We start from the raw sequence: 27234 nt of genomic DNA on the forward strand, positions 1-27234 counted from the left end.
TTATCTCAATTCCTCTAGTCAAGAAGTAATTCCTTCCTTCTCTGTACTCAGCACTTACAATTTAATGAGAGAATGTATTAGATCCTGGCCCAATTAGATTGTGACCTTCTTAAGAACAGGTTATATTTCACTCATTTATTTATTCATTTTTTAAATGTAATATTGACTGAGGCAGTTGACTTTTACTCAATTATTCATTTCTTCACTCATGTACTCAGTAGATACATTGTTACCAGGAGAACAAAGTTTTAAGAGCATAGAATAATTAAGCAGTGTTTTAATATTCCAATCTTTCCCTGAAAAAGATCTACCTGCATACTTAGAAGCTGCTTCCTGAAGGTCTGGCTTCCAACCAGCCTGCGTCTAGGTGTTGACTGAGTTCTTCCCTCTTTGGGACACTGACAGGTTTTGGCATACTCCCAAATACTGGGAACTACTAAAGACAAAGAAGTCAGTGGAGACAATCACAGAGTTTAGAGAAACAACCAAGAGTTCAGACTGAATTGATCAAAAGATTCATCTCCTATACCAAATCACATGGTCAGGACTGGGAGAAATAGCTGTTTTATCAACATAGAGAGACAAAGCAAATGAAGAAACATAGGAATAGGTTCTAGACAACATCAATGACAAAACAAAAAGAAAATAAACCTAAGCAAATGACCTTAAGGAAATGGAGATAAATGATTTACCTGATAAAGAGTTCAAAATAATTATCATAAAGATGCTCACCAAGGTGAGGAGAACAATGTATAAAACAAAGTGAAAATCTGAAGAAAGAGACAGAAAATATTAAAGAGTAATAAACACAAGTAGGAGAACTAAAGAATGCAATAGTGTACTAAAAATGCTCTCAAAGGCAGAAGAGAGTAAGAAAGGGGCAGAAAACTTACTCAAAGATATAATGGTTGAAAAATCTCCCTAACATGGGGAGAAAAGAATCTATAAACTCCTGGAAGCCCGAAGCATTTCAAATGAGTTCAAAAAGACCCACACTAAGACACACTGTAATTAAATTCTCAAAAGTTAAAGGCAAACAGAGACTCAGAATGGCAATAGGAAAACATCTTGTTATGTACAGGGGAACCCTCATAAGACCACCAACAAATTTTTCAGCAGAAACTTTGAAGGCCAGAGAAAGTGGCATGATATAGTCAAAAGTGCTAAAAGACAAGGACATGAGGAGAAACGAAAACTACAGGCCAATATTCCTGATGAACAGAGATGCAAAAAACCTGAATAAAATAGCATCAAATCAAACTCAGCAATACATTAATAGGATCATACACTATGACTAAGTAAAATTTATTCCAGGGATACAAGGATGGTTCTACATACACAAATCAATCAATGTGGTCTACTACATTAAAAAAAGGAGTAATAAAAAATTATGGTCATCTCAACTGATGCAGCAAAAGCATTTAATAGAATTCATGATAAAAATTCTCAATATGGGTATGGAGGGAATGTATCAACATAGCAAAAGTCATATATGACAAGCCCATACTAAAATCATTCTCAGTGGTGAAAAGCTAAAAGGTTTTCCTCAATGATCAGAAATAAGACAAGGATGCCCATTCTTGCTAGTTTTTTTTTTTTTTTCCAATAAAGTACTAAGATCCTAGGTAGAGCAATTAGCTAAGAAAAAGAAAGAGATGACATACAGTTTGGAAAGGAAAAAGTAAAACTGTCTCTATTTGCAAATGACATTAAATTATATAGAGAAAGTCCTGAAGATCTCACCAAAAATAGAATAAAGGAATTCAGTAAAGTTTGAGGATAAAAATTAATATACAAAAATTAGTTGTTTCTATACACTAACCACCTAACTATCAGAAAGGAATCCCATTTCCAGTAGCATAAAAAGGAATAAAATGTCTAGGAATAAATTTAACCCAGGAAGTGAAAGATATGTACACTGAATACTACAAGATATAGATAAAAGAAACTCAAAAAGACATAAATAAATGGAAAGATATTCCATGCTTATAGTCTACAAGAATTAATATTGTAAAAATGTCCATACTACCCAAGAAATCTTCAGATTCGATACAATCCCTATCAAAATAACAATGACATTTTTCACAGAAATAGAACAAACAGTATTAAAATTTGTATGGAACCACAAAAGACCTGGGATAGTCAGAGCAATCTTGAGAAAGAAGAACAAAGCAGTAGGCACCACAGTTCCTGATTTCAAAGCTATAGTAATTACATTTTGTAATCTATATTACAAGACTATAGTAATCAAAACAACAGAATAGTGGCATAAAAACAGACACACGGATGTATGCATCAAAATCAAGAGCCCAGAAATAAACCCATCCATGAATGATCAACTAATATTTGACAAAAGAGCCATGTTCTTTCAACTGTTCTTTCAATGAGGAAAGAACAGTTTCTTCAACAAATGGTTTTGTAATTAACTGGATATTTATTTGCAAAGAAACAAAGCTGAATCCCTATCTTAGACCACATACCAAAATCAACTCAAAACAGATTCTAGACTGATTAAGCATAAGACCTGACATGATAAAACTTCTGCAAGAAAACATAGTGGTAATGAGCATCTTGACATCGGTCATAGCAATGATTTGTAAGATTTGACATAACACCTAAGGCAACAAAAGCAAAAATAAACAAATGGGACTATATCAAACTAGAAAGCACAGCAAAGGAAATCATTAACAAAATGAAAAGGCAACCTACAGAATGGGAGAAAATATTTGCAAATTACATATTTTATAAGGGATGTATGTGTGTGTATATATATATATATATATATATATATACACACACACACATATAAAGAAATTGTACAACTCCACAGGAAAACAAAACAAAACAACAATCCAATAAAAAAATGGGACACAGAATCTAATTAGATATTTTTCCAAATGGCCAACATGGGAGGCAACCTGGGTGGTGGCTCATTTGGTTATGCAACTAACTCTTGATTTCGGGTCAGATCATGATCTCAGAGATCAAGCCCCGAGTCAGGCTCTGTGCTGGGCAAGGAGCCTCTTTATGATTCTCTCTCTCTCCCTTTCCCTCTGCCCCTTGCCCCCCACTCATGCACACATATGTGCTTGCACTCTCTTAAAAAAATTAACCAACACAAAAGGATTAGTGAGGCTCAACATCACTGATCACCAGGAAGATGAAAATTGAGACCACAGTATCACTTCCCACCTGTTAGAAGTGTCGCTGTCACCAGAGGCAAGAGATTAACAAGTGTTGGCAAGAATGTAGAGAAAAGAGAACTCTTGTGCACGGTTTGTGGCGATGTAGATTGATACAGCCACTAAGGAAAACAGCATGGAGGTTCCTCAAAAGATTAAAAATACAACTACCATATGATCCAGTAATTCTGTTTCTAGGTATATATACAAAGGAAACAAAAATCCCAAATTTGAAGTGATATCTGCATCTCCATGTTAACTGCAGCATTATTTACAATAGCCAAGTCAGGGAGATACTCAATGGATGACGAATGGATAAAGAAAATGTGGCATATACATAGACAGGGAATAACACTGAGCCATAAAAAAGAAGGAAATCCTGCCATTTATGACAACATGGAGAGACCTTAAGGGTGTTATGCTAAATGAGATAAATCAGAAATACAAATATGTAGGATATCATTTATATGTGGAATCTAAAAAAAAAAATCTCATAGAAACAGATTACAGATTGGTGGTTACTGGAGTTGGGGGTAGATGTGTGAAAGTGGTCAAAAGGTACAAATTTGGGGCTATAAGATTAATAAACTCTTGGCGTATAAGGTACAGCATAGTGATTATACTTAAAAATATTGCATTGTATATTTAAAATTGTTAAAAGAGTGGGCATTATATACTCTCATCATAAGAAAAAATACTATGTGATGTGATGATGCTAACTAAACTCACTGTGGTAATCATTTTACAATATATACATATACATCAAATCATCATGCTGTACACCTTAGACTGATACAGTGTTATATGTTAAATAAATCTCAATAAAATGGTGGGGAGGAAGTGGAAGTGACCTAAATGTCTCAATAGAGAAGTGCTCAGGTAAAATGTGATAAAGTCCTACTCATTCTATTCAGTCATAAATACACACACACACACACACACACATACCTACACATTCCCATATCCATTGCTCTGGAAGGAGTCTTGTCACTCACTTTTTAACAAACAATGAGTAGATTTAAAACTATGTATATCGGTTATGTAAAATTATATGAATACACATGCCCACACATGAAGCAAAAGATTCTGAAAAATCATGGCCAAGATATTTCTATTTCTAGTAATTTTAACAATAATTTTCTCTACTTCTATATACGACTTGAATTTTCTATGAACATGTATTTTCATTATGAACAAAAAGCTAAACAAATAAATAAAATGCACTTCCTATCTGGCAGACAAAGTACTATTTTCAGGTCTCAATGCCTTGAACTAGTGCTGGCCCTTTAGCCTAGAGTGTTTTTTCTTCACATCCATTCCATCTACTCATCCTTTGATTGGGCTTAATTATTTATTAGTGGTTGTACTAAAACAAATATCCTTAAAGTTCTGTTTCCCTAGAATTTGGCCACAATCCTCAAAAATCAAAGGTAAACCAATTCACTAGTGAGTAAACTTCTCCAAAAGTTGTCTGCGTGTTCCACATACGACTGTTTCTCGATCTGTGACGAAACGTAAGGTTGCCATGGGTGTACAGTCTCTCTCATTGGGAACAACTGAAAACTATCTATATTTGCTATAATTTGCACACCGATCAGCAGTGAATGAGAGAGGAAGGACTTGGCAGCCACAGGATAAAGATGCAGCTGTACTCAACAAAGTCGGGGTCATCAGAGACCTGCCACTAGGATTTCTCTATTCTCTGTTCTTTGAATCCAGGCTCCTCTCTTTAGACATAGCAGCCAAGCAACATTGACAGAAACCCATAAATCCCTCTGCTTCACACACTGCCCCCCCCCCCACCCACATTCTGGTGTCTTTTTGCCTGGGTCGGGTTACCCTTGTTCCCTTGCCCACTTTTCAAATGCACATATTTGTGATTATTAAAGACATATTTTTAAATTGAAAGGGAAAACAAAGTCTATTTTTTTTTTTGCCCCGAGTCCCCTATAATTTGGGACATGTTTTATAAGTCTTTGGGCTTCCTCCCAGTAAGTTACTGTTACATAAAATATTTTCCTCACTGATGGGAGGGACAACTTCATGACACCTCTACTTCTCATGTCAAATGAAAAAGATGAAATAGTGGGACATTTCCAAGATTAAGGAAAATTCCACTTTATACAGAAGATTTTTAACAAATGGAACTGGATGCTGGAACCAGAATTATACATGGGGAATTTAGACGCCAACACTGATTTATTAGTCCTCAACAGTTGTTGAGTCTTGTTCAACTTTGTAGCCATGATTCAATATCTTCCAACCAACAAATATTTATGTGTATTCTCTTCTGAATTAAGTACTTACTGAGCTGTTTTTTTTTACCATAGGCCTGGGAGACAGTGTGAACTGAATATATACCAAGTTTCAAAACTGATATTATCTCTCAGAGAAATAAACAGAGGATTAATAAAGACCTTTTTGGACCAAGGACCAAGGACTACAGACCGCCGATGTAGACTCCAGCAGCATACTAATGCTAGTAGATTAATGCTGTGACTACTTACTCACCCCAAATCCCCATGAAAATTGCAAAGAACACTGTGGACTCGTTATCAAATAAGTAGGAGATCTGTAAAAACAGCAACAACACAAAAAACACTTAGTATCAAATCTGATACAAAGAGAAATCTTGAGCCTTTTTAATTGTACCACAACATCAGACATACCTTTGAAGCCAAACAAGTAGTATTTAGTCTCCAGTAATCACACACTAGATCACAGAGTGGGCACATGATAATCTGACCTCCAATCATAGGGTCACAGATCTCAGTGCTGAAGAGGGAACAGCAAAGTTATTTTATTTTATTTTTTTAAAAGATTTATTTATTTGATTGTTTTATTTATGATAGACACACACACACACAGAGAGAGAGAGAGAGAGAGAGAGGCAGAGACACAGGCAGAGGTAGAAGCAGGCTCCATGCCAGAAGCCTGATGCGGGACTCACTCCCGGGACTCCAGGATCGCGCCCTGGGCCAAAGGCAGGCACCAAACTGCTGAGCCACCCAGGGATCCCCAGCAAAGTTATTTTAAAGGTGATGCGTTTTTGGGTGACAGGACAACTGTTTATATGGCTTCTCACATATGGCAGAGGGGCAATAAAGCAGCAATTTCTGTAGAAGGTCAAGTCATGCTTTGAGAAGCAGAATCTTTAGGGTTGATCATTAAAAACAGATTTTCCATAAAGCTCCAGGTGAGGGGCAGCTGTTAACATTTGGGGTTTTTCAAAAACATCAATTATCTGCTGCCAGCAGGAAACATTTTGAAACAAATGCCAGGGAAGTAATAACAACCATTTCATTTAGTATAACAGCAAGATGTTTTCTCTGGGCAATTCCGTTGTACTCACCTGCTTGAGTTACCATCCATTGATAGTAAGCCGTAAATGAAACAAGCTAAGCCCACGATAGCTGCAAAGGACAGCATTTCGGTGTAAAATCCAAGAAAGACAAAATACATGGCGATTTTTTCTCCAAAATAATTCCTATGAAAGAAGGTAAAAATAAAATCCAAGGTTAGAAAAATGATACCTTCCAGAGAGCCTTGGTTCTACATTCAGGAAAGACCTGCATTCCTGGCTCCATTGCTTTCTCACCCTGCAATTTTGGTAAAAAGTTACTAAACTCTCCTCACTTTGGTTTCCACCTCATAAAATACAGGGTGATGCTTATCCACAGAATTGGTGTAAGGACTAAAAGAGATAACACATATAAGCTGGAAGCCAACTGAATATAAGTTGTTTTAATTTTGGAACAATTAGGCAACTTGAAAAGCTTCTAAGATATAAGGAGAGTTTAAAGGTATTGAAATAAACCGCGGAACATTCTGCTACGTAACTTCTAGCACTTAACAAAAATCGAAATCACATTCACGAAGTGCATGGAGTTTTGCTTTATTTCACGGGATCCCTGGGTGGCGCAGTGGTTTAGCGCCTGCCTTTGGCCCAGGGCGCGATCCTGGAGACCCGGGATCGAATCCCACATCAGGCTCCCGGTGCATGGAGCCTGCTTCTCCCTCTGCCTGTGTCTCTGCCTCTCTCTCTCTCTCTCTGTGACTATCATAAATAAATAAAAATTAAAAAAAAATTTATATTTCTCTTTCTAAGATAGAAGAAGGTACTCTGACCACATTAGGCAAGAGTGGTTCGGTGTATAGACTTCCATCTTCCTGCGATTTCGGATCTCTGATGGACATTTATAGAATTGTGAGAGGCGTAGCACACCAAGGACTTAAAATTGATCGCTTAATAAAAGTTCCATGAAATATGCAGTTCAGATCTTGCTTTATAGAGAGGTAAAAAGTTACAACATTACTTGTCATAAATGTTTAAGTCTTACCACCAAAGTTTTTGTGTGTTTCTGTTCCTGTTTTTCTAAACCAAGTTCCCCCTTAAGAAGTCTCTTTAAGGAACTAGAGAACATAGTTTTCTCTGTCTCAGAAAACCACACTTTTTTTTTTTTAAACCAGATTAATCCTCCTTATTCACATGGAGTTCAGCTTATCAAATCTGTGAAACCCTTCCACAGTTTCCAAGGCAGTTAGATGTGATCCCTTCTGGGTTCTAATAGCATGCAATCTAACAATATATTACATCATTTAATATTAAATTGTAAATTCCATACATGCTCAAAAAAGAAGGCAACTCTCAACATAAACAGTAAAAACTTAATTTTCAAATATTTGAAAGCATCTCGCTGCTTATACTGTTTTTCATTCCTTTCACTGATGATAAACATTTTCACACTCTTGTTTTTCTCTTGTTCGGCTCCTCAAATCACTATAAACTTGAAATTAAATTATGATTCCATCATATTCTCTTGTTAATTTGCCATTCACAAATTCCTTAGGTTCACTTACACTTAGGGTAAGTGAATTTGTCTTTTTCTTTTTCTGCTGAAAAATAGAGCAATTACGTCTATACTGCATAAAATCAAAATCCTTTTTTTTTTTTTTAGAAGTTGCATTTATTTATTTTTTGAAAGAGAGAGAGGGAGAGAGCACAAGTGGCAATAGGGGCAGAGGGAGACGGCAAAGCAGACAAGGGGCTTGATTCGAGGACCCTGAGAGCATGACCTGAGCCAAAGGCAAATGCTTCACTGACTGAGCCACCCGGTGCCCCATAACATCAAAATCTTTTAGTAAAGGATAAAATATTTGATTTGTGGAATTTATCATTCATCATATCTATTTCCACTTGATGTTTTAAAAATTACAAAACTAATGCTTTTTTAAAAAATATTTTATTTATTTATTCATGAGAGATACAGAAAGAGAGAGAGAGATGCAGAGACACAGGCAAAGGGAGAAGCAGGCTCCATGCAGAGAGCCCGATGTGGGACTTGATCCTGGGACTCCAGGATCATGCCCTGGGCCAAAGGCAGGTGCTAAACCACTGAGCCACCCAGGGACCTCAAACCAATCCTTTTTTAAGTTAAGATGTCAATATTACTGCTCTAGAGTTAACCTAAAAATTCTTTGGTAATTCATAAACAAACTGGATATTTCAGCTTTAAGAACTACCTTTTGCTTTCTTTCAAATGTCAAGAATCTTACATGTGACCTTCAACACCTATTTCTGAAAATTTTAAATACAGCCTCCTTACTTCCCTGACTTCTGTCTTGCATCCCTCCCTCAAGTATCTTCCATTCCCAGTGAAGTGATGGTTCTAAAGCAAAACCTCAACCATGCCCTTTTCCTCCTTCAAAGGTTTTATTCTTTCTTTGAGCAGAGTTCTTCTGCATGATGTTGCTGAGAAACATTAAAGTCTCGCTGCTTCTACTCCCCTACATGAAGAACTAAATATACAGTTGTCTTCCTCAGCCCAGTGCTCTGTACCTTCTTCTCTCTGCCTGAGAAATTCTTACCTAACTTGTTTACTTAGCAACTTACTACTTATCTTCAAGACACAGCTCAAGAAAAAGTAGGTGCTTTTTCATCCATGCTCTGTTGTTTCATGAGTATCACTCTGTTATAATTATTATACATTTGTGTGTCTTCCTGAGACATTCATATTAGAAAACCGTGTCTGGGTTATCTTTGTAGCCCTACTCTCTTGCCTTGTACCTAGTAATGTTTAATAAATGTCCATTAAAAGAATGTGTGCATTGTAATCATGCGTCTATGGACAATTCCTTTCTTTTTTTAAGGATGTTTTTCTTTGCATCATCTTGCTATCAAGTGCTAACAGGTCTCTAAAGCTTTTCCTAAAACCCATAAAATCAACAAGGAGAGAAAATAAAACCACACCAAATACAGGCCTTCAGCATCATGACAGAGAATATCATGATCTTCAAATTATCTATAAATAAAGAAATAAACCCAGTTCCAGCAGAGCACCTGCCACCTGCTGTCACAAACCTGAGGTACAAGAGAGCAGTGAAGGAAATTATTAAGAAATTCCAGTACATAAAAAAAAATTAAGTAGGGTAAAGACATTAGACAAATACAGACAAAATAACCACCTGTGGGGGCTGGGGAAGATATAACTAAATGTTATAATACTGAACACATGTTGGGACATGGTAATTCAGAGCACTGGCCAAAAGGAAGGAATCTGAAAATAAGCAAGAGTAGCAGCTTCAGAGAAGCAGTATTTTTTGGAGATGAATAAGATATACAGGGTGGTACTCCCTAAAGGTGTGGCAGTAAGAGAAAGAAGAAAATAAAAGGGACAGTTAGGCTCCTGTAGAAATGAGAGAAATAGCACGCAATAACCACAACCATCATCTATAAAAGAAACTGCATGGAATCGTAAAAGACTAGCATAAGAGTGCACTTTAATGCTAGGAATTCTGTGAGTTAAATACAAACAGACAAAGGCAGACTATAGCCATACAAAACTATATTACAAAAACCGACAATGTTAAATAATTTCATTCAGCTCATGAATGTTCTCCCAAAGGAACATAAGAAATAGTGCAATAAAGTACTATAAACAATTAAATTTTCTTGAATAAATGAGAGTATAAGAAAATGCCAGAAATATAAAAATAAGAAGAAGAGGGAATTGAATAAACAAAATAAGAAAGAACTCCATAAAGAGAGGAAAAACAAAAAAAAATCACATAAGGTTATATCAGAATTGATGCTGAAATTGTGAGATATTCAAGAGAGAGAATAAAGGGGAAATTAAGTGAAAAACTAATAAAAGTAAGAAAAACAGGAAACCTATCAAAAGAATGAAAATAACAAAAAAGTAAAAAGAGTCTGAGAGAAATTGATATGAAGATAGGCAAAACAAACAAACAAACAAACATATATATAACTGGAGTCCAAAGAAAATAAAGACCCTGGAATCAAAATACTGGAAAAGAGCTAATATTTCAAAACTACAATCCAAGAACACTTTCCAGAAAAAAAAAAAAAAAAAAAAACAAGAAAGAAGGTATACATTGAAAGGATCCAGTAGGAACCAGGAAAAACAGACTTAGAATAATCAACTCCCAAACATGATGTGTTAAATCCATAAGATATTAAAACAAATGAGCAAGCAAACAAAATCTCAAAGCTCCCTAGCAAAATGATAATGTTCAAGGACAAAAGAACTTTCTGCTCATGAGGACACACTGGAGGCATTTCCACAAGGCAGGGACACCCACTATGTCCGTTACTATTTAATACTGTTCTGGAATTACCAGCCAATGCAACTGAACAAAAGAAAATAATTGGGGTCATAAGAATTGGCAAATATAAACTATTACTGTATAAAAAATGACATCATGGTGCACCTGGGTGGCACAGTTGGTTAAGTGTCCAACTCTTGGTTTCACTCAGGTTGTGAATCTCAGAGTCATGAGATGGAGCCTGGTGTCAGGCTCTGCACTCAGCGTGCAGTCTGCTTGAGATTCCCTCTCCCTCTGCCCCTCCCGCTCGTGCTCTCCCCCTCCATCTATAAAATAAATATTTTAAACATAATAAATGAGTAAATAAATAAATAAATAAGCCATGGTAACATATCTGGATAACCTTAAACAATCAATGCTAAAACTAATCTAATGAAGAATTCAAGGTATCAAAACACAAAATTAAGATGCAAAAATCAATAGCCTTCAATATAGAAATAATAAGTCAGAAGATAGAAGAGAATACATAATTTATAATAGCCACAAAACTTTTAAAACACCTAGGATTAAACCTAAGAAAATTGCCTGACTTACGTAAAGAAAAGTCTACAATACGCTTGAAAAATCCAAAAGTAGCCTGGAACAAAAACATATCCTTTCCTTGACGTGCCTTTTCAATGATTAGAATGACTGAACTATCCTCAAACTATCAGGCCTACCTAAGTTAATTTATAAATTTAATGTGATCCCCATATAAATACCGACAATCTGTTTTTTTTAGTAAACAGCCAGACAAGTTGATGCTAAAGTTTTTATGGAAGAAGAAATGTGCAAAATGTACAAGGAAACACAGAATGGAAAAGCTATGTGGAGTATTAGCCCAGCTAGATTTTAAAATATACTACCCGTATACCCGTACTGCAGAGTAAAACACTAAGCAAAGACGCTACAATTAAAACGGGATGGAAAAAAAAATAAAAAAATAAAAAAAATAAATAAAACGGGATGGTACTGATACATGGGTGGCTGGCTCGGTCAGAGGAGCAACGCAGAGCATCTGGAAAGGAACTGAACTGCACACAGAAATCTAGCATAAGATAAAAAGGGGGCACCTCACATCACTGGGCTGCAAATATACGTCTTAATAAATAGCGTCGGGACAAGTAGATAAAAGTAGATCTACTTCTCACACAACATGTAAGAATAAATTCTAAGTGGATCGGGAGTCTAAATATCAAAAGAGAAACTATGCAAGTAAAAGAAGACGTAGGTGAATTCCTCTGTAACTTGTGTGTATAAACTGGCATTTTGTCACTAAAAATCCAAAAGCAATAAAAATTCTGATCAATATTTCTATTGATTTGTGTAAAATAAGAAAATACTTGTACGTAGCAAAAACCAAACCACCAACCAAACAAATAAAAAAAAAAAAGCCCATAAGCTCCATAAGCTAAGGCAAAATGCACATGACAAACGTGGAGAAAATATTAGGAATACATTTTATAGGTAGAAGGTACAAAACCTCGGTGTATAAAAAAAAAAAAAAACTGAAAAAACACTGAGAAAGAAGGCAAAAGTCCTATAGAAAAATGGACAAAAATATGAGTAGAGATTCATTTTAAAAGCTACAAAAATGTCCCTTAGCATACAAAAAGATGTTCGATTGCATGCATAATGAGGGAAATATGAATCAAAACTACACTAAAATACCATTTTTCACCAGTCAGCTAGCAAGAATTAGAGAACTTGACAGCATACTCTGTACTTTCATACGTTGTTGGTGGGAATTCCGAATGGTCCCATCCCACTGAGGGAGAATCTGGCAATTTTTAACACAACTACATATGCTCTTACCCTGCAATCCCAGGATTTCACACAGATGGATCTACCCTGGAGGTACACTCCCAAGGGCACATACACATGTACATTGTTACTCACTGAAGTACATGGTTACTTTTCTTTGTAATTATGAAGTACTGGAAACTGCCCAAATGAACACATAATGCCCAAGAACACATAATGGTAGGTATACCATAAAATGGAAAAATGAATGATGATGTCTCAGTGAATTCGTTTGCTTTGATCTTGAGGATATATTGTTAAGTGAAAATAGCAAAGTGGGAAGAGTCTATAAAGAATTTCACTTTTGCTTAACAGGGAGAAATTTCAGGGGCATCTAGTGGGCTCAGTCGGTTAAGTGCCTGCCTTGGGCTCAGGTCGTGATTTTGGGGTCCTGGGACTGAGCCCCACATGGGGCTCCCTGCTCGGTGGGGAGTCTGCTTCTCCCTCCCATTTCCTCCCTTTCTCTCTTGCTCTCTCTCTCAAATAAATAAATAAAAAATCTTCTAAAAATTTCTAAAAAAAAAATCATTTCACTATTGAAATGGAAAAGTATAACTTGCTACAAATGGAGGTCATTAAAAGAAGATGAAAAACTTTTAAAAGTTATTAAATTTATGCTAGACACTGGCAATTGATTAAATATCTGAGCTTCCCTTTGTTGTAAAAGGGAATTGGCAAGGGCTGACTACACATTATAGGTACACCCTGTGCTGACCCAAGATGCAATGTGTTTGTATATACCTAGGGCCATAAATACTTTTGGAGAATCCTAATAGCAGAAACACCATGTTGATAGTTTAAAAATGTAAATGAATTCAACTTTCAATACATTTTGAACAATGCACACTATGTAAACCTTCATTCTGATGACTATGCTTCTTTAAAAATATGCTACGAAAACATTCTCCAAGGGCCCAATGTCTGCAAATGTCCTTAGCAGCAGGTTTGTAACAGTGGAAAATCTGGGACGGCTGTTTTCTGACAGAAGAACAAATAAATGAATTATGCATCATTTATAACATGGCACTCTGTGTTCTATTAAAAAACATGAGATAAATCTGTGTGTATTCACAGGAGAACCAATAATATGTTACTTAGCAAAAAAAAAAAAAAAAGAAAATGGCAGCAAAAAGGTAAATAAAGATGCCATTGTTTTTTCTAGGGAAAGAAAAATGATTGTGTATGCATTTTATGATGTATGCACATAAAAATAAAACTGAATGGATACATCAAATCAAGGGCAGTTACTTCTACAAAGTTTGATACAGGAAGAATTTCACTTAAGGTTTTGCATATCTCTGGAAGCCTGGGTGGTTCAGAGGTTGAGCATCTGCTTTCGGCTCAGGGGGTGATCCCGGGGTCCTGGGATCGAGTCCCGCATCAGGCTTCCTGTATTCCTGTACGGAGTCTGCTTCTCCCTCTGCCTGTGTCTCTGCCTCTCTCTGTGTGTCTCTCATGAATAAATAAATAAAATATTTTAAAAACTTTGCATATCCCTTTACTATTTGAATAGCTCATAAATGTGCTACTTCTGTCATTTAAAAAATTAAATGACTGTTATTTAAAATAAAACATCTACCCAACAAAGACTTCACACAATGATTTACAAAAAGTAGTAGCTTATATAGGCTACCTTTCATTTATCCTTAAAAATTTCCCCTTACATGCATTAAATGAAACTGCTGACAACTGTAGGACTGATTTGAATGTATGCATCAAAATCAGTCTCCTTATGAGATGCTGCGCAGGCATAGCGCTACCAGCACAAATCACCCAGTAAAACACGAGATGTAGAGCAACCAAGAGTCTAATCTGATTATTCCTTTACTGGAATCATAGCTGGAGTGTCCTGACATCCTGCATGTATGGAGTATTGGTAGGGGTCAAAGCAGGAAGCTGCAAGTCCTCTTGCGTAGCCAATGAATTGAACTGGTCTAAAGAATTGAGGTCATGGAACAAGTGCCTTCACGGATCTCTGAGATCTACACACACACACACACACACACACACACACACACCTCCATACACAAACTTTCTGCTATCTTCTATAAAACTAGTATGTATAAAGCACTAAGTGCTCATCCCTATGCTAAAAAACATACATATCTCAGTTCATTATTAAACAGCACCATAAGGAGAGTGCCATTGTTATTCCTATTTTACAGATGAGCCTCTACGGTTAAATAATTTGACCAAGTTTATGCAGCCCCTCAAGAGGAAGAACTTGGATGTGAACCCAGCCTACCTAAATATCAATGCCCAACCTCTGAACTACCAAGCTACCTCCACATGGTGGTTAGGCTCATTCCTCCAACAGCAAGCATCCTGCTCACAAATGAAGGACTCAATGACAGTGTGGCCACAAAACTGAGAAGGTGTAATATGTAGTGAGTGAAAACAGTGGTAAGAGAAATGACATGTGATGCCATCGTGAATAAAAATCACATTATCAGGTTTTAATCAGTTCGAGGCTATGCAAAAAAACAAAACAAAACAAAACAAAGACAAACTTACCTGACCAAATCTAAAGGCTGCTCCTTGTAAAAATAGGAAAACCGAGCCCAATTCTGGCAAAGTACGTATCTTTCGTTGACAGGATTAGGAGGTTCTGAAGGCTTCCAATACTGACCCTATAAACATTCAAAAAGAAAGTACTTGAATGATAAAGCAAAAGACAGGGGTGAAGTAAATAAGCACAGCTTTTATAAGGTTGGTGAATAAGGCAAATTGTTCTTTTGCTTTGGACTTGAATTTTCATAGTCCACTGATGTGCAGTTACCTCCTAAAATCTATGAGAAACTGTAATAATAGTGATAATCATTAAGAACCCCACTAAATTATTTAAAAATACAAGTTAAAGTTTTCAGACCCTGTACCCCCGTTGCTCTTTCCTATAGAAAGCTCTTCCTTCCCTACTCTAATTCTACTAGAATATTCACAGCTCGGGGATTCAGGTTAACTGTATAACCTGCTGGGACTTTAGAAATACACCAGCACTTTTATTTTAGAAAAATTATACCCAAGCAAAGTGCAGTGAATGATCCAAAGTCCTACTACTATGACAGGAATCTCCTCCAGACTTGTCTGGTCCTCACTGGTAATCACTGACACAATTTCCCAGAACATTTAAAACACGTATCACAAACTTTAGCACCAAAGAACCTCGGTACTGTTTTGTGCATAAGGTTTTCCCCATTGTTACATACTGAGCTGCTTTATTAATAATGTCCCTTTGGGATCTAGCAGAGTAATGTCTGCGTAGGGGGCTTCAACATGTTCTTTTAATTGTTCACCTAGGTGAGTGGACTGCTGAAGACGGCGTGAACAAAAATATCCAATTTAAAACTAAGCATATGTGAAAAATCTCAATATGATAAGGTGTAAGATTTTATGTCACCTAGATTCTAGCTTTTTTTCTTCTGTAGCTAATCCTGCTAAATCTTGAAAAATGAAATAAATACTATTTGGGTGTTTTGAAAATTGATTCCTTAAAGCCCAGAAGGGAAAATCCAGTACCTAACCTTGCATTCAGGATAGAAAAAAAAAAAAAAAAGAAAAGAAAAAAAAAAGGCAAAACTAACAGTAAGTTACAACTATCTTTAACAACAGCTAAATACCATTGATTTTCTAGTGATCATAAATGACTCTGCTAGAAGGCTGGGTGTACAGATTAAAGTTGCAGGTGCTGAGGATATTAGTTTGGCTTAGTGACATAATGATATTAATAAGAGAAGTAATTCCCTAGAAACAAACCAAATAGCATCAAAAACTTCTAAAAGGCAATGAGCCCTTTTGTGAAGAAAGACTGATAAAATGCATCATATGGCATTTATTAACCCGCTATACATCTCGCTCCAAATGACCATGGCATTATTTTGCTTTTATAATCCCCCCCAAAATTTCTTTTGCCCCAGAAGAAAACAAAATGTATGTGGAGGATGGGGAGAAGGTGGGGAAGGATGGTTTCTCTAACACTTAAATTAAATTCACATGAATTGACACTCCTGTTAAAAACTGCCAACCATTTTGGAAAATTTGGCTATACTCTTTCTTACAGCAAACATATCAAAGATAATCCACTAGACAGTGCTGAACAGACGTAGTTCTTCAAAGGTGTCCCTCCCTACAAAGAAATCATTTGTGAAAGGAAGAGTCAAATCGGTGTGGCAAGCTTCATTTTCTTGTTTCAACATATTACCATGGCCACCCCAACCTCCAGCGATCACCACCCTGATCGGTCCCCAGCCATCCAGAGGCAAGGCCCTCCATGAGCAAAAAGATGACAACTCATTGAAGGTTCAGATGATGGTGAGCATTTTTTAGCAATAAAGAACTTTTTAACTAAGAACCTTTTTTTTTTTTTTTTTTTTTGCAATAAAGAAGTTTTTTTAGGCAAACTCTTATCGCACACTGAATACACTACAGGATAGTGTAAACAACTTATACTATGCAGTGGGAAACCAAAAAAAATCACTTTTTAATGAGACATGGAGTGAGTAAATGCCGTTGGAAAAATGGTGCCAGTGGAATTCTGTGACATGGAGATGCCACAAACTTCAATTTGTAAAAAAATGCACAATAACTGCAATGTGCAATAAAGCAAGGCACAAGAAAAGGAGGTATGCCTGCAATTAAAACCAATTACATATCTAATGAAGGAATACATGAATTCATATATATTTTTTAAAGATTTTATTTATTTATTCACGAGAGACAGAGAGAGAGAGGCAGAGACACAGGCCGAGGGAGAAGCAGGCTCCATGCTGGAGCCTGATGTGGGACTCGATCCCAGGACCCTGGGGTCACCCCCTGAGCTGAAGGCAGATGCTCAACTGCTAAGCCACCCAGGGGTCCCATAAATGCATAAAATTTAAGTTCTTATGGATTCAAAACTTTATAAAAAATATCTGATGGGTCCACATAAAAATTTCCAAATATTCTATTCCTCAGTGTTGTTTTTAACAAAACTGCTCTTTTCTATATGGATTCTAAAGAAAATTCGCCTACAAATGTGATTTTTTAAAAAGATTTTATTTATTTATCCAAGAGAGAGAAAGAGAGGCAGAGACACAGGCAGTGGGAGAAGCAGGCTCCATGCAGGGAGCCCGACGTGGGACTCGATCCCGGGTCTCCAGAATCACACCCTGGGCCAAAGGCAGCACTAAACCGCTGAGCCACCCGGGCTGCCCTACATATGTGATATTTTTAAAAATAAATATCCATTGAAACCACAGTGTAAAGAGGTATTAACTACGTGTTTCAGCATAGCTGGTAAAGTTTGCGGCTTGGAACTAAGGAGTGTTTGGGGGGATTTTCCCAACATGAGAAAGAATTAAGCAACCTGTCATCAAAGAGAGCAAAGGGAAGATTCTCTCTCCCAACAAAGCAGCCTCTGAATGTCAGAGAGAAAATGGGCTCGGTATTTCAAAACCAAGCTTACACTTACATCATGGAGTGGATAGGCAGATGAGTAAGTATTAGAAGTTAGCAGTCTTTCAATCCCAAACTTCTTCTTCCCATCTTCTACGCCAAAAGGACACCGTGAGAGAATATAATATACCTATGAGGTAAGAATTGGACACATTTCAGAATTTTATGCTATGCACATTTTTTATCCCATCACAACTTAACAATGTCCAACTTTGTGTGAATGTGGATACAGGCTCTGATTACAGAAGGAACCTTCCCTCTGTCGTTTGAAGGTGAGCTTGTGTGGAGTGTGCAAGTAGTTCAGCTCCCGGGCGTGAGAGTTCTCTAGTCCCTCGGGGAGAGGCAGGGGTGGATCATGATTTATTTTGCTTCTCCTATCCCACGCTCTTCTCGAAGTCTTGTGCCTAGATTCTTACAATCAGGCCTTCACGTTGGAATCTAGTATCACTACCACCGGTTCAGCTGGGGAACGTGGGATAGAGTTGAAACTTGGCTATGCTAATTACTCCAGTGACTCTGAGGATTTATACAGGGGGTCTTCTTGATATCTGAATTTATTAACTCAAGATTGCCATACCTCTACAAGCACTTTGCAATCACCTATACCTTTGTATCAGTTTTCTCCTTCATATAGTTTGGGCTCTGATGTCCCTCTGCTCTCGTATTTCTGCCAATTCAACCCCAACTGCTTTTTGTCTTCCAGCAACTTTTCAGAATTTCTGCTTTTCTGACTGTCAAATTTGGTCATTGCAGCACTGTTTTTTTTTTTTTTTTTTTTTTTTAAGATTTTATTTATTTATTCATGAGAGACACACAGAGGCAGAGACACAGGCAGAGGGAGAAGCAGGCTCCCTGCAGGGAGCCAGATGCAGGACTCGATGCCAGGACCCCGGGATCACCACCTGAGCCAAAGGCAGACAGATGCTCAACCACTAGCACCCAGGTACCCCTTAGCACAGTTTTAGATCCATTTCCCTTTCTCCCTCCTTACCTTTCCTAAGTTAAGGAATTGTTGGTTGGAGTGCTGGTTGTTCTCAAAACATCATTAGCTAATCTGGATACTCATTTAAGTGCAGCTTAGGGGCAGCCCCGGTGGCCCAGTGGTTTAGTGCCTTTGGCCCAGAGTGTGATCCTGATGACCCGGGATCGAATCCACGTGAGGCTCCTAGCATGGAGCCTGCTTCTCCCTCTGCCTGTGTCTCTGCCTCTCTCTCTGTGTGTGTGTGTCATGAATAAATAAATAAAATCTTAAAAAAAAATAAGTGCAGCTTACTATTTTATGTTGGTAAATATATCATAATTTATGAAAGCAGTTTTAATTTGTACAACTAATGTGTTAAATATGAATTACTCTGCATACTTAGCATTTCTTTAGGAAAGATTGATCAAAATTAGAACTCTGTCCTGGGGTACTAACAAACTGGAGAATTTTACTCCACCAGAGATTGAGACTTATTATGAAACCATGAAAAATACAGCATGGTATTGTTGAATAAAAGCAAATCTGGACTTAGGAAAGACGTTATATGAAAAGATTATTACAGGAGGGGGAGGGACACTATTTTAATATGGAGACTTGTGAACATCTGCAAAGTCAGGCTGAAAGGGACTTTCTTTTCTATTTATTCATTCACTCATTCATTCATTTGGGTGAAGCAAGCCAGGTTCAGGGAGCGTCTTTTTTTGTGGTAAGGAAGGGCTGCTACACCTGCCAGTGTTGGCTTGGGTTAAGGGTACATCAAAGTTTAGGGTCCTGCAGGAGGAAAGTTTAATTAACATTCAGTCAGTTCAGCTAACAAACACTTTGTTTTAATGGATCAGTGGGGATAAATAGTTCAGCTAGCCATTTATCAGACCAAGAATGAGAATATGGAGGGCCTATGTCTGACTCTTCTTACTACAAACTAATTATAAAAGGGAGAAACTTTTTTTGTATATTTTTTATTGGAGTTCAATTTGCCAACATATAGCATAACACCCAGTGCTCATCCCATCAGGTGCTAAAAGTGAGAAATGATAAGGCTAATTATAAATTTAAAGGAACTGAAATCTCCCTGGTGCCCAGAGGAAAAGAGACTTTCTCTACCTCTCTGTTCTTGGAGCATTTCCTTTAGAGAACTTGTCATTTTAAACTATTTCTCTATCCCTTTGAGATTTATGTAAATCTGTAACAAATGCTAAATAAGCCTCTAGACAGTGTTATAACCCAAGAGTGTTTTCCTTAAGTTTTCTAGGATCCACCCCTTTTAAATGCAAACATCAAAAAAGATAGCATCCCTAGCCCTCAGCCACGCCCCTGTATCTATGGGAGCCATAGCCTGGGCACCTGGCTCCAGCTTATACCTATTTGATTGGCATTGAGATAGGAGAAGCGTAATTTCTTCTTGGTATCAAGACAACTGACATAGATGGACACCTCAATCACCAGGCGAATTTAAGATGAACTATGTGGCTGTCAAGTCAAACTGGGAGATGGGGGCAGTGGTTATCTATGAATATACAGGGAAGGGCGATCCTTTACAGTAAGCAGTTTCCCAGAACAGGAAGAGTGGGGGATTCCTTTAATGGTCCCTGTTTTCTAGGAGCACAGGATGCCAGTAAAGTTCAACTTTGTCCATATCGGTACGAAAATAGACAAAAAGATCAAAGCTGTAGAGTTGGTCTCAGAAGTAGACTTATGAAGAATATTTAAATACTCAGGTTATGACAAAGGTGGAACTAAAAAAAATGGTGTGAAAAGTTGAATGTTTTCAATAATTGCTACAAACTGAATGACCACACATATGGTGGGAAAATTACACCATGCACAAAAAATGAATTCCAGGTGGATGCTAGTTCTCAATGTAGAAAATAATACAACGTCAAAAAATAATATAGGAAATTATTAAAGTTAAAAAAAAAAAAAAAAAAAAAAAAAAAAAAAAAAAAGGAAATTAACTTCATGGGCTGGTGGTAGTTAAAGATTAAGAGCGTGATTCATAAAGAAAAGGCTTGAGAAATTGAGGACTACATTAAAATTAAAAACACCTGCTGTGCAAAAGAAGCCATTAAAAGAAAGGAAAAGGATACTATATGTTGGCAAATTGAATTCAATTTTTTTTAAAAAAGGAAGTACAAAGTAGGACAAGATGAGTAATATATATGATAAAGAAAGGGCTCATATAAGGAATATATAAACAATTTTCTCCCAATCAACAATTTAGGAAAAGATCTAATTGAGAAATAGACAAGACTTACAGGGGCTTCACAAAAGTGCGTATCTTAATAAGCAATAAACCCATAAAAACACATATCAGAGAAATGCAAATTAAAACCACAATGACACATACACAAATAAATTTCAATACAAAATAATGAAAATAGAATGTACAAAAACTCATTCAAGAGCTAAATTAATCATCCAAATAAATATTGAGCAAAAGAAGCCAGACTCAAAAGAATATATACTACATGATTCCATTGTTATAAAGTTTCAAAAAAGCCTAATCTCTGTTGGGAATTAAAGTTAACCTCTGCTGAGGATGATGGGGAATAGTGATTGGAGGCAGCAGGGCTTCTGGAGGGCCAGCAAGTCCTTGATGAGGGTGGTGGTTATATGGCTCTGTTTGTTTTGTGATGATTCAGTGAGCTGTATGTTTACGACTTGGAGGCCTATCGCTATTCATTTTATGCTACAATTTATTTATTTATTTTTTTTATTTTTTTTTTTTTGATATGCTACAATTTAAAAAGAAAGAAAAAGAAAGATTGGTGAATTCTAGTGTTGAGAAAGAATGTAGGATACTGAGCACTCTCACACGTTGTTACTAGGACTCTAAATCAGTGCATCTTTTTGGAAAGAGTGATAGTATAATATAAAATTTTAAATATGTATGCCCTTAGATCTAGAAATTTTTTATCTGGTATTGATTTTGCAGAAAAAATTACATATATGCTGAAATACATAAATACTAGGTTGAAAACTACAGAACTATTTGTGAATCGGAAAAGTAGGGAACAAAGTCAATAACTGTCAGATTTGAGAATATATAGACATGTAAGATATTATAAAATCTACAGTGGGAAGCTCAGATGTCATGATAGTTGTGGAGATGCTTCGAGAAGTATGAAATTCGATATCAGTGCAAGATGCTCTTGGAATACTTTCAATTTGTACATACATAAACTTTTAAAATTTTTTTGAATTCAAATTCAATTTGTACTACATAGATTAACCTGAATGCCCTGGATAAGGATAGGAAGGAAGGGACTTTTCCATATTAATCTCCCCAATAACTTCCTCAATAGAGCAAAAATGGTTCTAGTCTGCTGTGAAGGAGGAAAAACTTGTTTTAATGCTGAATTAATCTAAGGTATCCACACTCTTTACACAGAATAAGTAAAGATAAATGGATATTGATATTTCTATACCTGGTCAAGCTCCTAATTTGTTCCTCCTGGTTCACTGGCCTTTCGTTAGCTACTTTTTATTTTTTATTTTTTTTTTTTTTTAATTTTTTTTTTTTTTTATTTATTTATGATAGGCACACAGTGAGAGAGAGAGGCAGAGACATAGGCAGAGGGAGAAGCAGGCTCCATGCACTGGGAGCCCGACGTGGGATTCGATCCCGGGTCTCCAGGATCACGCCCTGGGCCAAAGGCAGGCGCTAAACCGCTGCGCCACCCAGGGATCCCCGTTAGCTACTTTTTAATGTAACAAGTCTATCTAAAGTACTCTACGGCTTGCAAAGTGCTTCACACAGGAGTCTTTCATTTGCTTTTGACAGTAATGTCAGTATTGACTATCATTAGCTCTGTCTTAAGACACGGTAGCTTATTTAGAAAGCAGCAGAGTTATGACTTGAAACCAGGTCTTCTGATTCCATGTTACATACTCTTTACTCCCTTAGGGGTTGCCTCTTAGGTTTGTGGTGGTGGTGGTAGTTTTTTATTCCTGGTAAGAAAAGGAAGAGAACTTTTGGGTTTGTAAATGTATAGTCTTCTATGTAAATTCTAGACATGTATTTTGTTTAATACTCCTGTCTTTGAATTTAACAAGAAAAGATTGAGACACTAGAAAAAATGATTATTTCAAAACCTTTCTTAGACACTGAAGGGTACTGAACCTAAAGGGAATATAAGGCCTCAAATCTGAAAAGAGAGTTAAGTGATCCCCAGTGGGAGGGTGCTGTGATTGCTAGAACCCCAGTGATCACATTAAAAGGCAACAGGAAGAAGGGGCAAAGCAACAAAGAACCAGAACTTTTCTCCCTCTAAAGTCAGGTTGATAACAATAATACCTGAAATGTATTGTGCACCTAGGGTATTCAGGTATCGAAGTCTTTCATACCTTAACTCATTTAATTCTCAGGGTAACCTATGAGGTAGACTTTATTCTTAACATAAGGAAACAGTGGCACTGAGAGCATGATTTTTTAGGAGAAAGGCTTTTAATGGAAAACTTAAAGATGCTAGGACTACAAACAGAGAGGAAATATTATTCAAGACTGAAAATGGTTTTGAGAGGAAAAGGTTTTGAGGTTTCTCAAACGCTATCTATCTATCTATAAGGAAATCTTAGAATTCCATTTTCACTTGGAATGACCAATATTCCTCCTGCTGTGTGCATTTATAAAAACAAACTCTAAATTTATAACACCATTTACAAGTAACTAATAAAACCTAAGCCCTGGCTCTCAGTTAAGAGCTTTTCCCAATATCGCATGAAGCCTCTGTCTTAACTGTGTCTACACTGTCAACTTTTCATGTTTAAACAAGTTTGATACGTCAATCTATATGTGAACAGGTTTAAGTGGTCCAGGTGGAGCTTCAAACCTGCTCAATACCATCAAATATTTATCTAAATGTATGCAGAAACACTGGGCAGACACAGCATCTCCCAAGCACATGTACACAAGCACACGCAGGCACACATGCCTCACTTGAACGGATGTGACCAAAGGTCTCTCTACCTACAATTCTGTTTCTTGATGAGGATGGAAAGAAGCTTGACTCGTCTTCAATGAGGAAGAGTTCCTGCCGATGTCTGGTGAATTGGGCAGTGAAATATTCAGGACGAGGGTGCCTCACGTTCTTTGGGAGCTTCAGAGGTCCAAGCATGTAACTAAAGGGGAATGTCTCAGCTGGAGGAATATCACTCTCCTGAATAGGCATTTTGATTCCCAACACTTCAGCGTAAGTAACTAGTACCTCCCAAGGGGCATGGATCTTGACAAAATAAGTCCTCCCATCTTCAGAGTTCTGCATAAAAAGACAGCAAAATAACAGAAAGCATAATGATTTAAGGGACAAATGCTCAAAACATATATCTGTATATTATATTTACATATACATGTAGATGCGTAAATGTTGTGTGTACATGTGTGTGTGTGATAGAGACAAAGAAAGAATACTCTAAAAATATATTTCAGAGTCCGTGTATACTAGCCCTGCTATAAAATCATAAATATTTGTGATTCTGGGCAATCTATTAAGTTATTAGTGACTAACCATGATCCTGAGCTTAAGGTATATGAGGGATACGTACAATGTATAAGATATACTTATTTTTCTTACCCAGCTATGTATAGCTTATATCTAGAGGAAGAATTTTAATAAGTAATAAGGTTCATTACACAGGAGAATGACTAAGTTATAGATTGTGTAGTATAACACATATTTATTAGTTCAGGAAAAAAAACAGGGATAAATAAGAACTAGAGAATACTAGAGTTTCATGGACAGGGTGGAATCAGAAATAGGTCTTTAAAAATAATTTTGAAGGAAATTCTAGAAAACCAGTAGATGGAGAGAGGTTTTAAAAAATAAATAAAAGAATTTGCCATTTTCATGAGCAGAGGAAGTTGTCTTGGCTGACACAGTGGGTTGTGCTATAAAACAGCCAGGTTAACTAGAGTGCCAGATTACACGCAGCCTTCAAAATGAGAGATAAAACAATCTTTGTACCCTGAACAGAATTATGTATGTCTATTTTTACAATGTTCCACTCATCATCTTATATTCAGAGCACTGACCTACTTATTTACTGGGAAGACCACAGGCCCTGCCATCTACAAATCTGTACCCAAAAAACTATTGTATAGCTCCCAAACAATCAAAATCAATCCCAAAATCAATTTGGCTATCTGGTCAAAGGCCATAGCAGAAGAAAATGATGCTTAAAACACCAAGACTCTGATCCAAATGAACAGCTACACCTACCCTTTTGTCTTCGACTTCCAACTCAAGACCTGTTTTTCTGAGATTTTGTTCAAATTCTTTTCTCCTTTCCTATGGAAAAACAAATCAATAAAATTATGTGAAACACTCTTGTTTGCCCAGTGATAATCAGATGGCCCTCTGCTCCTCTCATGATTGTATATAAAAGTATTTTATGTATTAGCCCCATCTTAGCACCATGTCCTGCTCTTCACCTGTACTGAAATTCGCAATACAACTATACAAATCCAATATACCAAGGAATAGTTTCCACAAAATGTACAAGACCCTATCTGAAAATATGCGCAAAACTTTACTAAATGACATTTAAAAAAAAACTTGATAAACAGAGAGATATATCATGCTTCTAGTTGGGAAGACTACTATTACAAACACATTAATACTCTTAAAAATAAATGATACATTTAATTCAATTTTAAGGCAAAATATCATTATGGCTTTTTAATCTTGAAGAACAGCATAGCTTCAGTTAGAAAAAATTTTTAATAAATTAAAATAAATTAAAACCATCATTACTGGTGGGCTTCAAAACAATTCACTGACAGTTGAAAAATCTTTTGGCTTTCGTTATAATTTAAATGTGTTTATAATTTAAATATAAAGGATGTGACAGTAACTGAAAATTTAAAAGGCTTTTTGATGATACTATAGAATGCTAAGCTTCAAATGGAGAGGTCTACCTTGACATATCTTCAAACTTTACAAAGAGTAAAAGATAATTTACTGTGCTCTTTTTCTCCACTTGCAAAGTTTGCCACAGATGAGGTCTACAGTAGTGGTACAAAGTTTCCTCCCAACTACCCTTTCCTAATCGCCCTTCTTCTATGGTATTAGATTGAGGCAGACTGCAAACTCCCAGAAAACCAAAGGGAAAGGGGGAAAGAGGTGGACAAGAAAAAGGAGGAGGGACATTCAAAATATGGTTATCAGAACTGAGAAAGTGAACTACTCTTTTCACTCTCGTGTAACAAATGCTTTTGCAAGCTACATGGCTGCCAATTCCCTGAGTTCAACAAAACTGAAGAGCTAGTAGGATTGTTAGTTGCTGGGCCATTAAACACTACTTTTACAATACATTACTATAATTTGGGGATAGAATTCAGGGGTTCAAAAAGATGAAAATAATAATATTTCTACTCCAATCTACTTATTTACTGAACAAGCTGAATTTATACCACCATATAAAAACAAGAGAGCAATATAGTTGAAGCTGAACTATCTCACTCTGGAAATAATTCCTGTTTATCTATAAATATTTTTAAAGCCCCTCTGTCCATCTCATTAACTGACAAACTTATGATGAGTTTATTTTTTTATCTTTGATTATTACTTGTCAAATTTTGTAGCATATTCATGATGCCTTATTAATTATATAGTTGTACAATTGTTTAAAAAATTCAAAAGAAAAAGTTTAAGGCTTAGACTGTCCTGGCTAAGGGAAATAAAAATATTTCAATGTGTACGCATATATTTGTTGCAGCAAACTTACAATTGAACAAACAAAAGACTCCCAAAGGTAAAACTTTTACTTCAGGAAAAATTTAAGTGGTGAAGATGGGATGGAAATTTTAGGTGAAGGAGAAAAATAATGTAAAATTTCAAGTGCTGAAAGAAGATTTCTTCATATAACTCATTTTTTTTAGATGAATGATGGTGAGTGTCAAATTTCCACATTTAAGTTCTATGAATATATGCTAAAAAGTGGTTTAACTGGACCATTAGCATTACATTGTAAATTACCACCTTTGCAACTATTGAAATGTAGGATCAATACTTGTAGTTGGGGAAGACTTTTAGATAGATCAGGATTTTAGGAGGGGCGGTGGATGTTCAGGAGCTTATTTTGTACCTGCCAAGTCTGAGACGTCTATGAGACTTCCAAGTAGAGACACAAAATAGTCATGTGGGAGAGAAGAATGGACTGGAAGGTGAACTTTGGAATTAGCACAAATGTCGTTTTACAATGGTGAGACAGGATGTATCCCTGAAGAAATGT

The 27234-nt window shown here is 36.5% G+C and overlaps 1 protein-coding gene across 5 annotated transcripts in view; it reads right to left on the reverse strand.

The window, feature by feature from the left end:
- Positions 1-27234, reverse strand: part of ANO5 (anoctamin 5) — a 93808-nt gene that overhangs the window by 30098 nt on the left and 36476 nt on the right. For all 5 annotated transcript variants that reach the window (XR_012015459.1, XM_072793770.1, XM_072793768.1 and 2 more), the window contains 7 exons: positions 25221-25289; positions 23976-24260; positions 18037-18150; positions 15105-15220; positions 6535-6669; positions 5852-5957; positions 5694-5754 (listed from right to left, as the gene is read on the reverse strand). Coding sequence is in view for 4 of the 5 variants with exons in the window: in XM_072793770.1 (XP_072649871.1) it covers positions 5694-5754; positions 5852-5957; positions 6535-6669; positions 15105-15220; positions 18037-18150; positions 23976-24260; positions 25221-25289 (886 nt within the window). In the remaining variant the exon portion in view is untranslated. The remainder of the gene's footprint in view (positions 1-5693; positions 5755-5851; positions 5958-6534; positions 6670-15104; positions 15221-18036; positions 18151-23975; positions 24261-25220; positions 25290-27234) is intronic.

The sequence above is a fragment of the Canis lupus genome, chromosome 23, assembly GCF_048164855.1.
Source record: "Canis lupus baileyi chromosome 23, mCanLup2.hap1, whole genome shotgun sequence".
In the NCBI taxonomy this organism is placed as follows: Eukaryota; Metazoa; Chordata; class Mammalia; order Carnivora; family Canidae; genus Canis; species Canis lupus.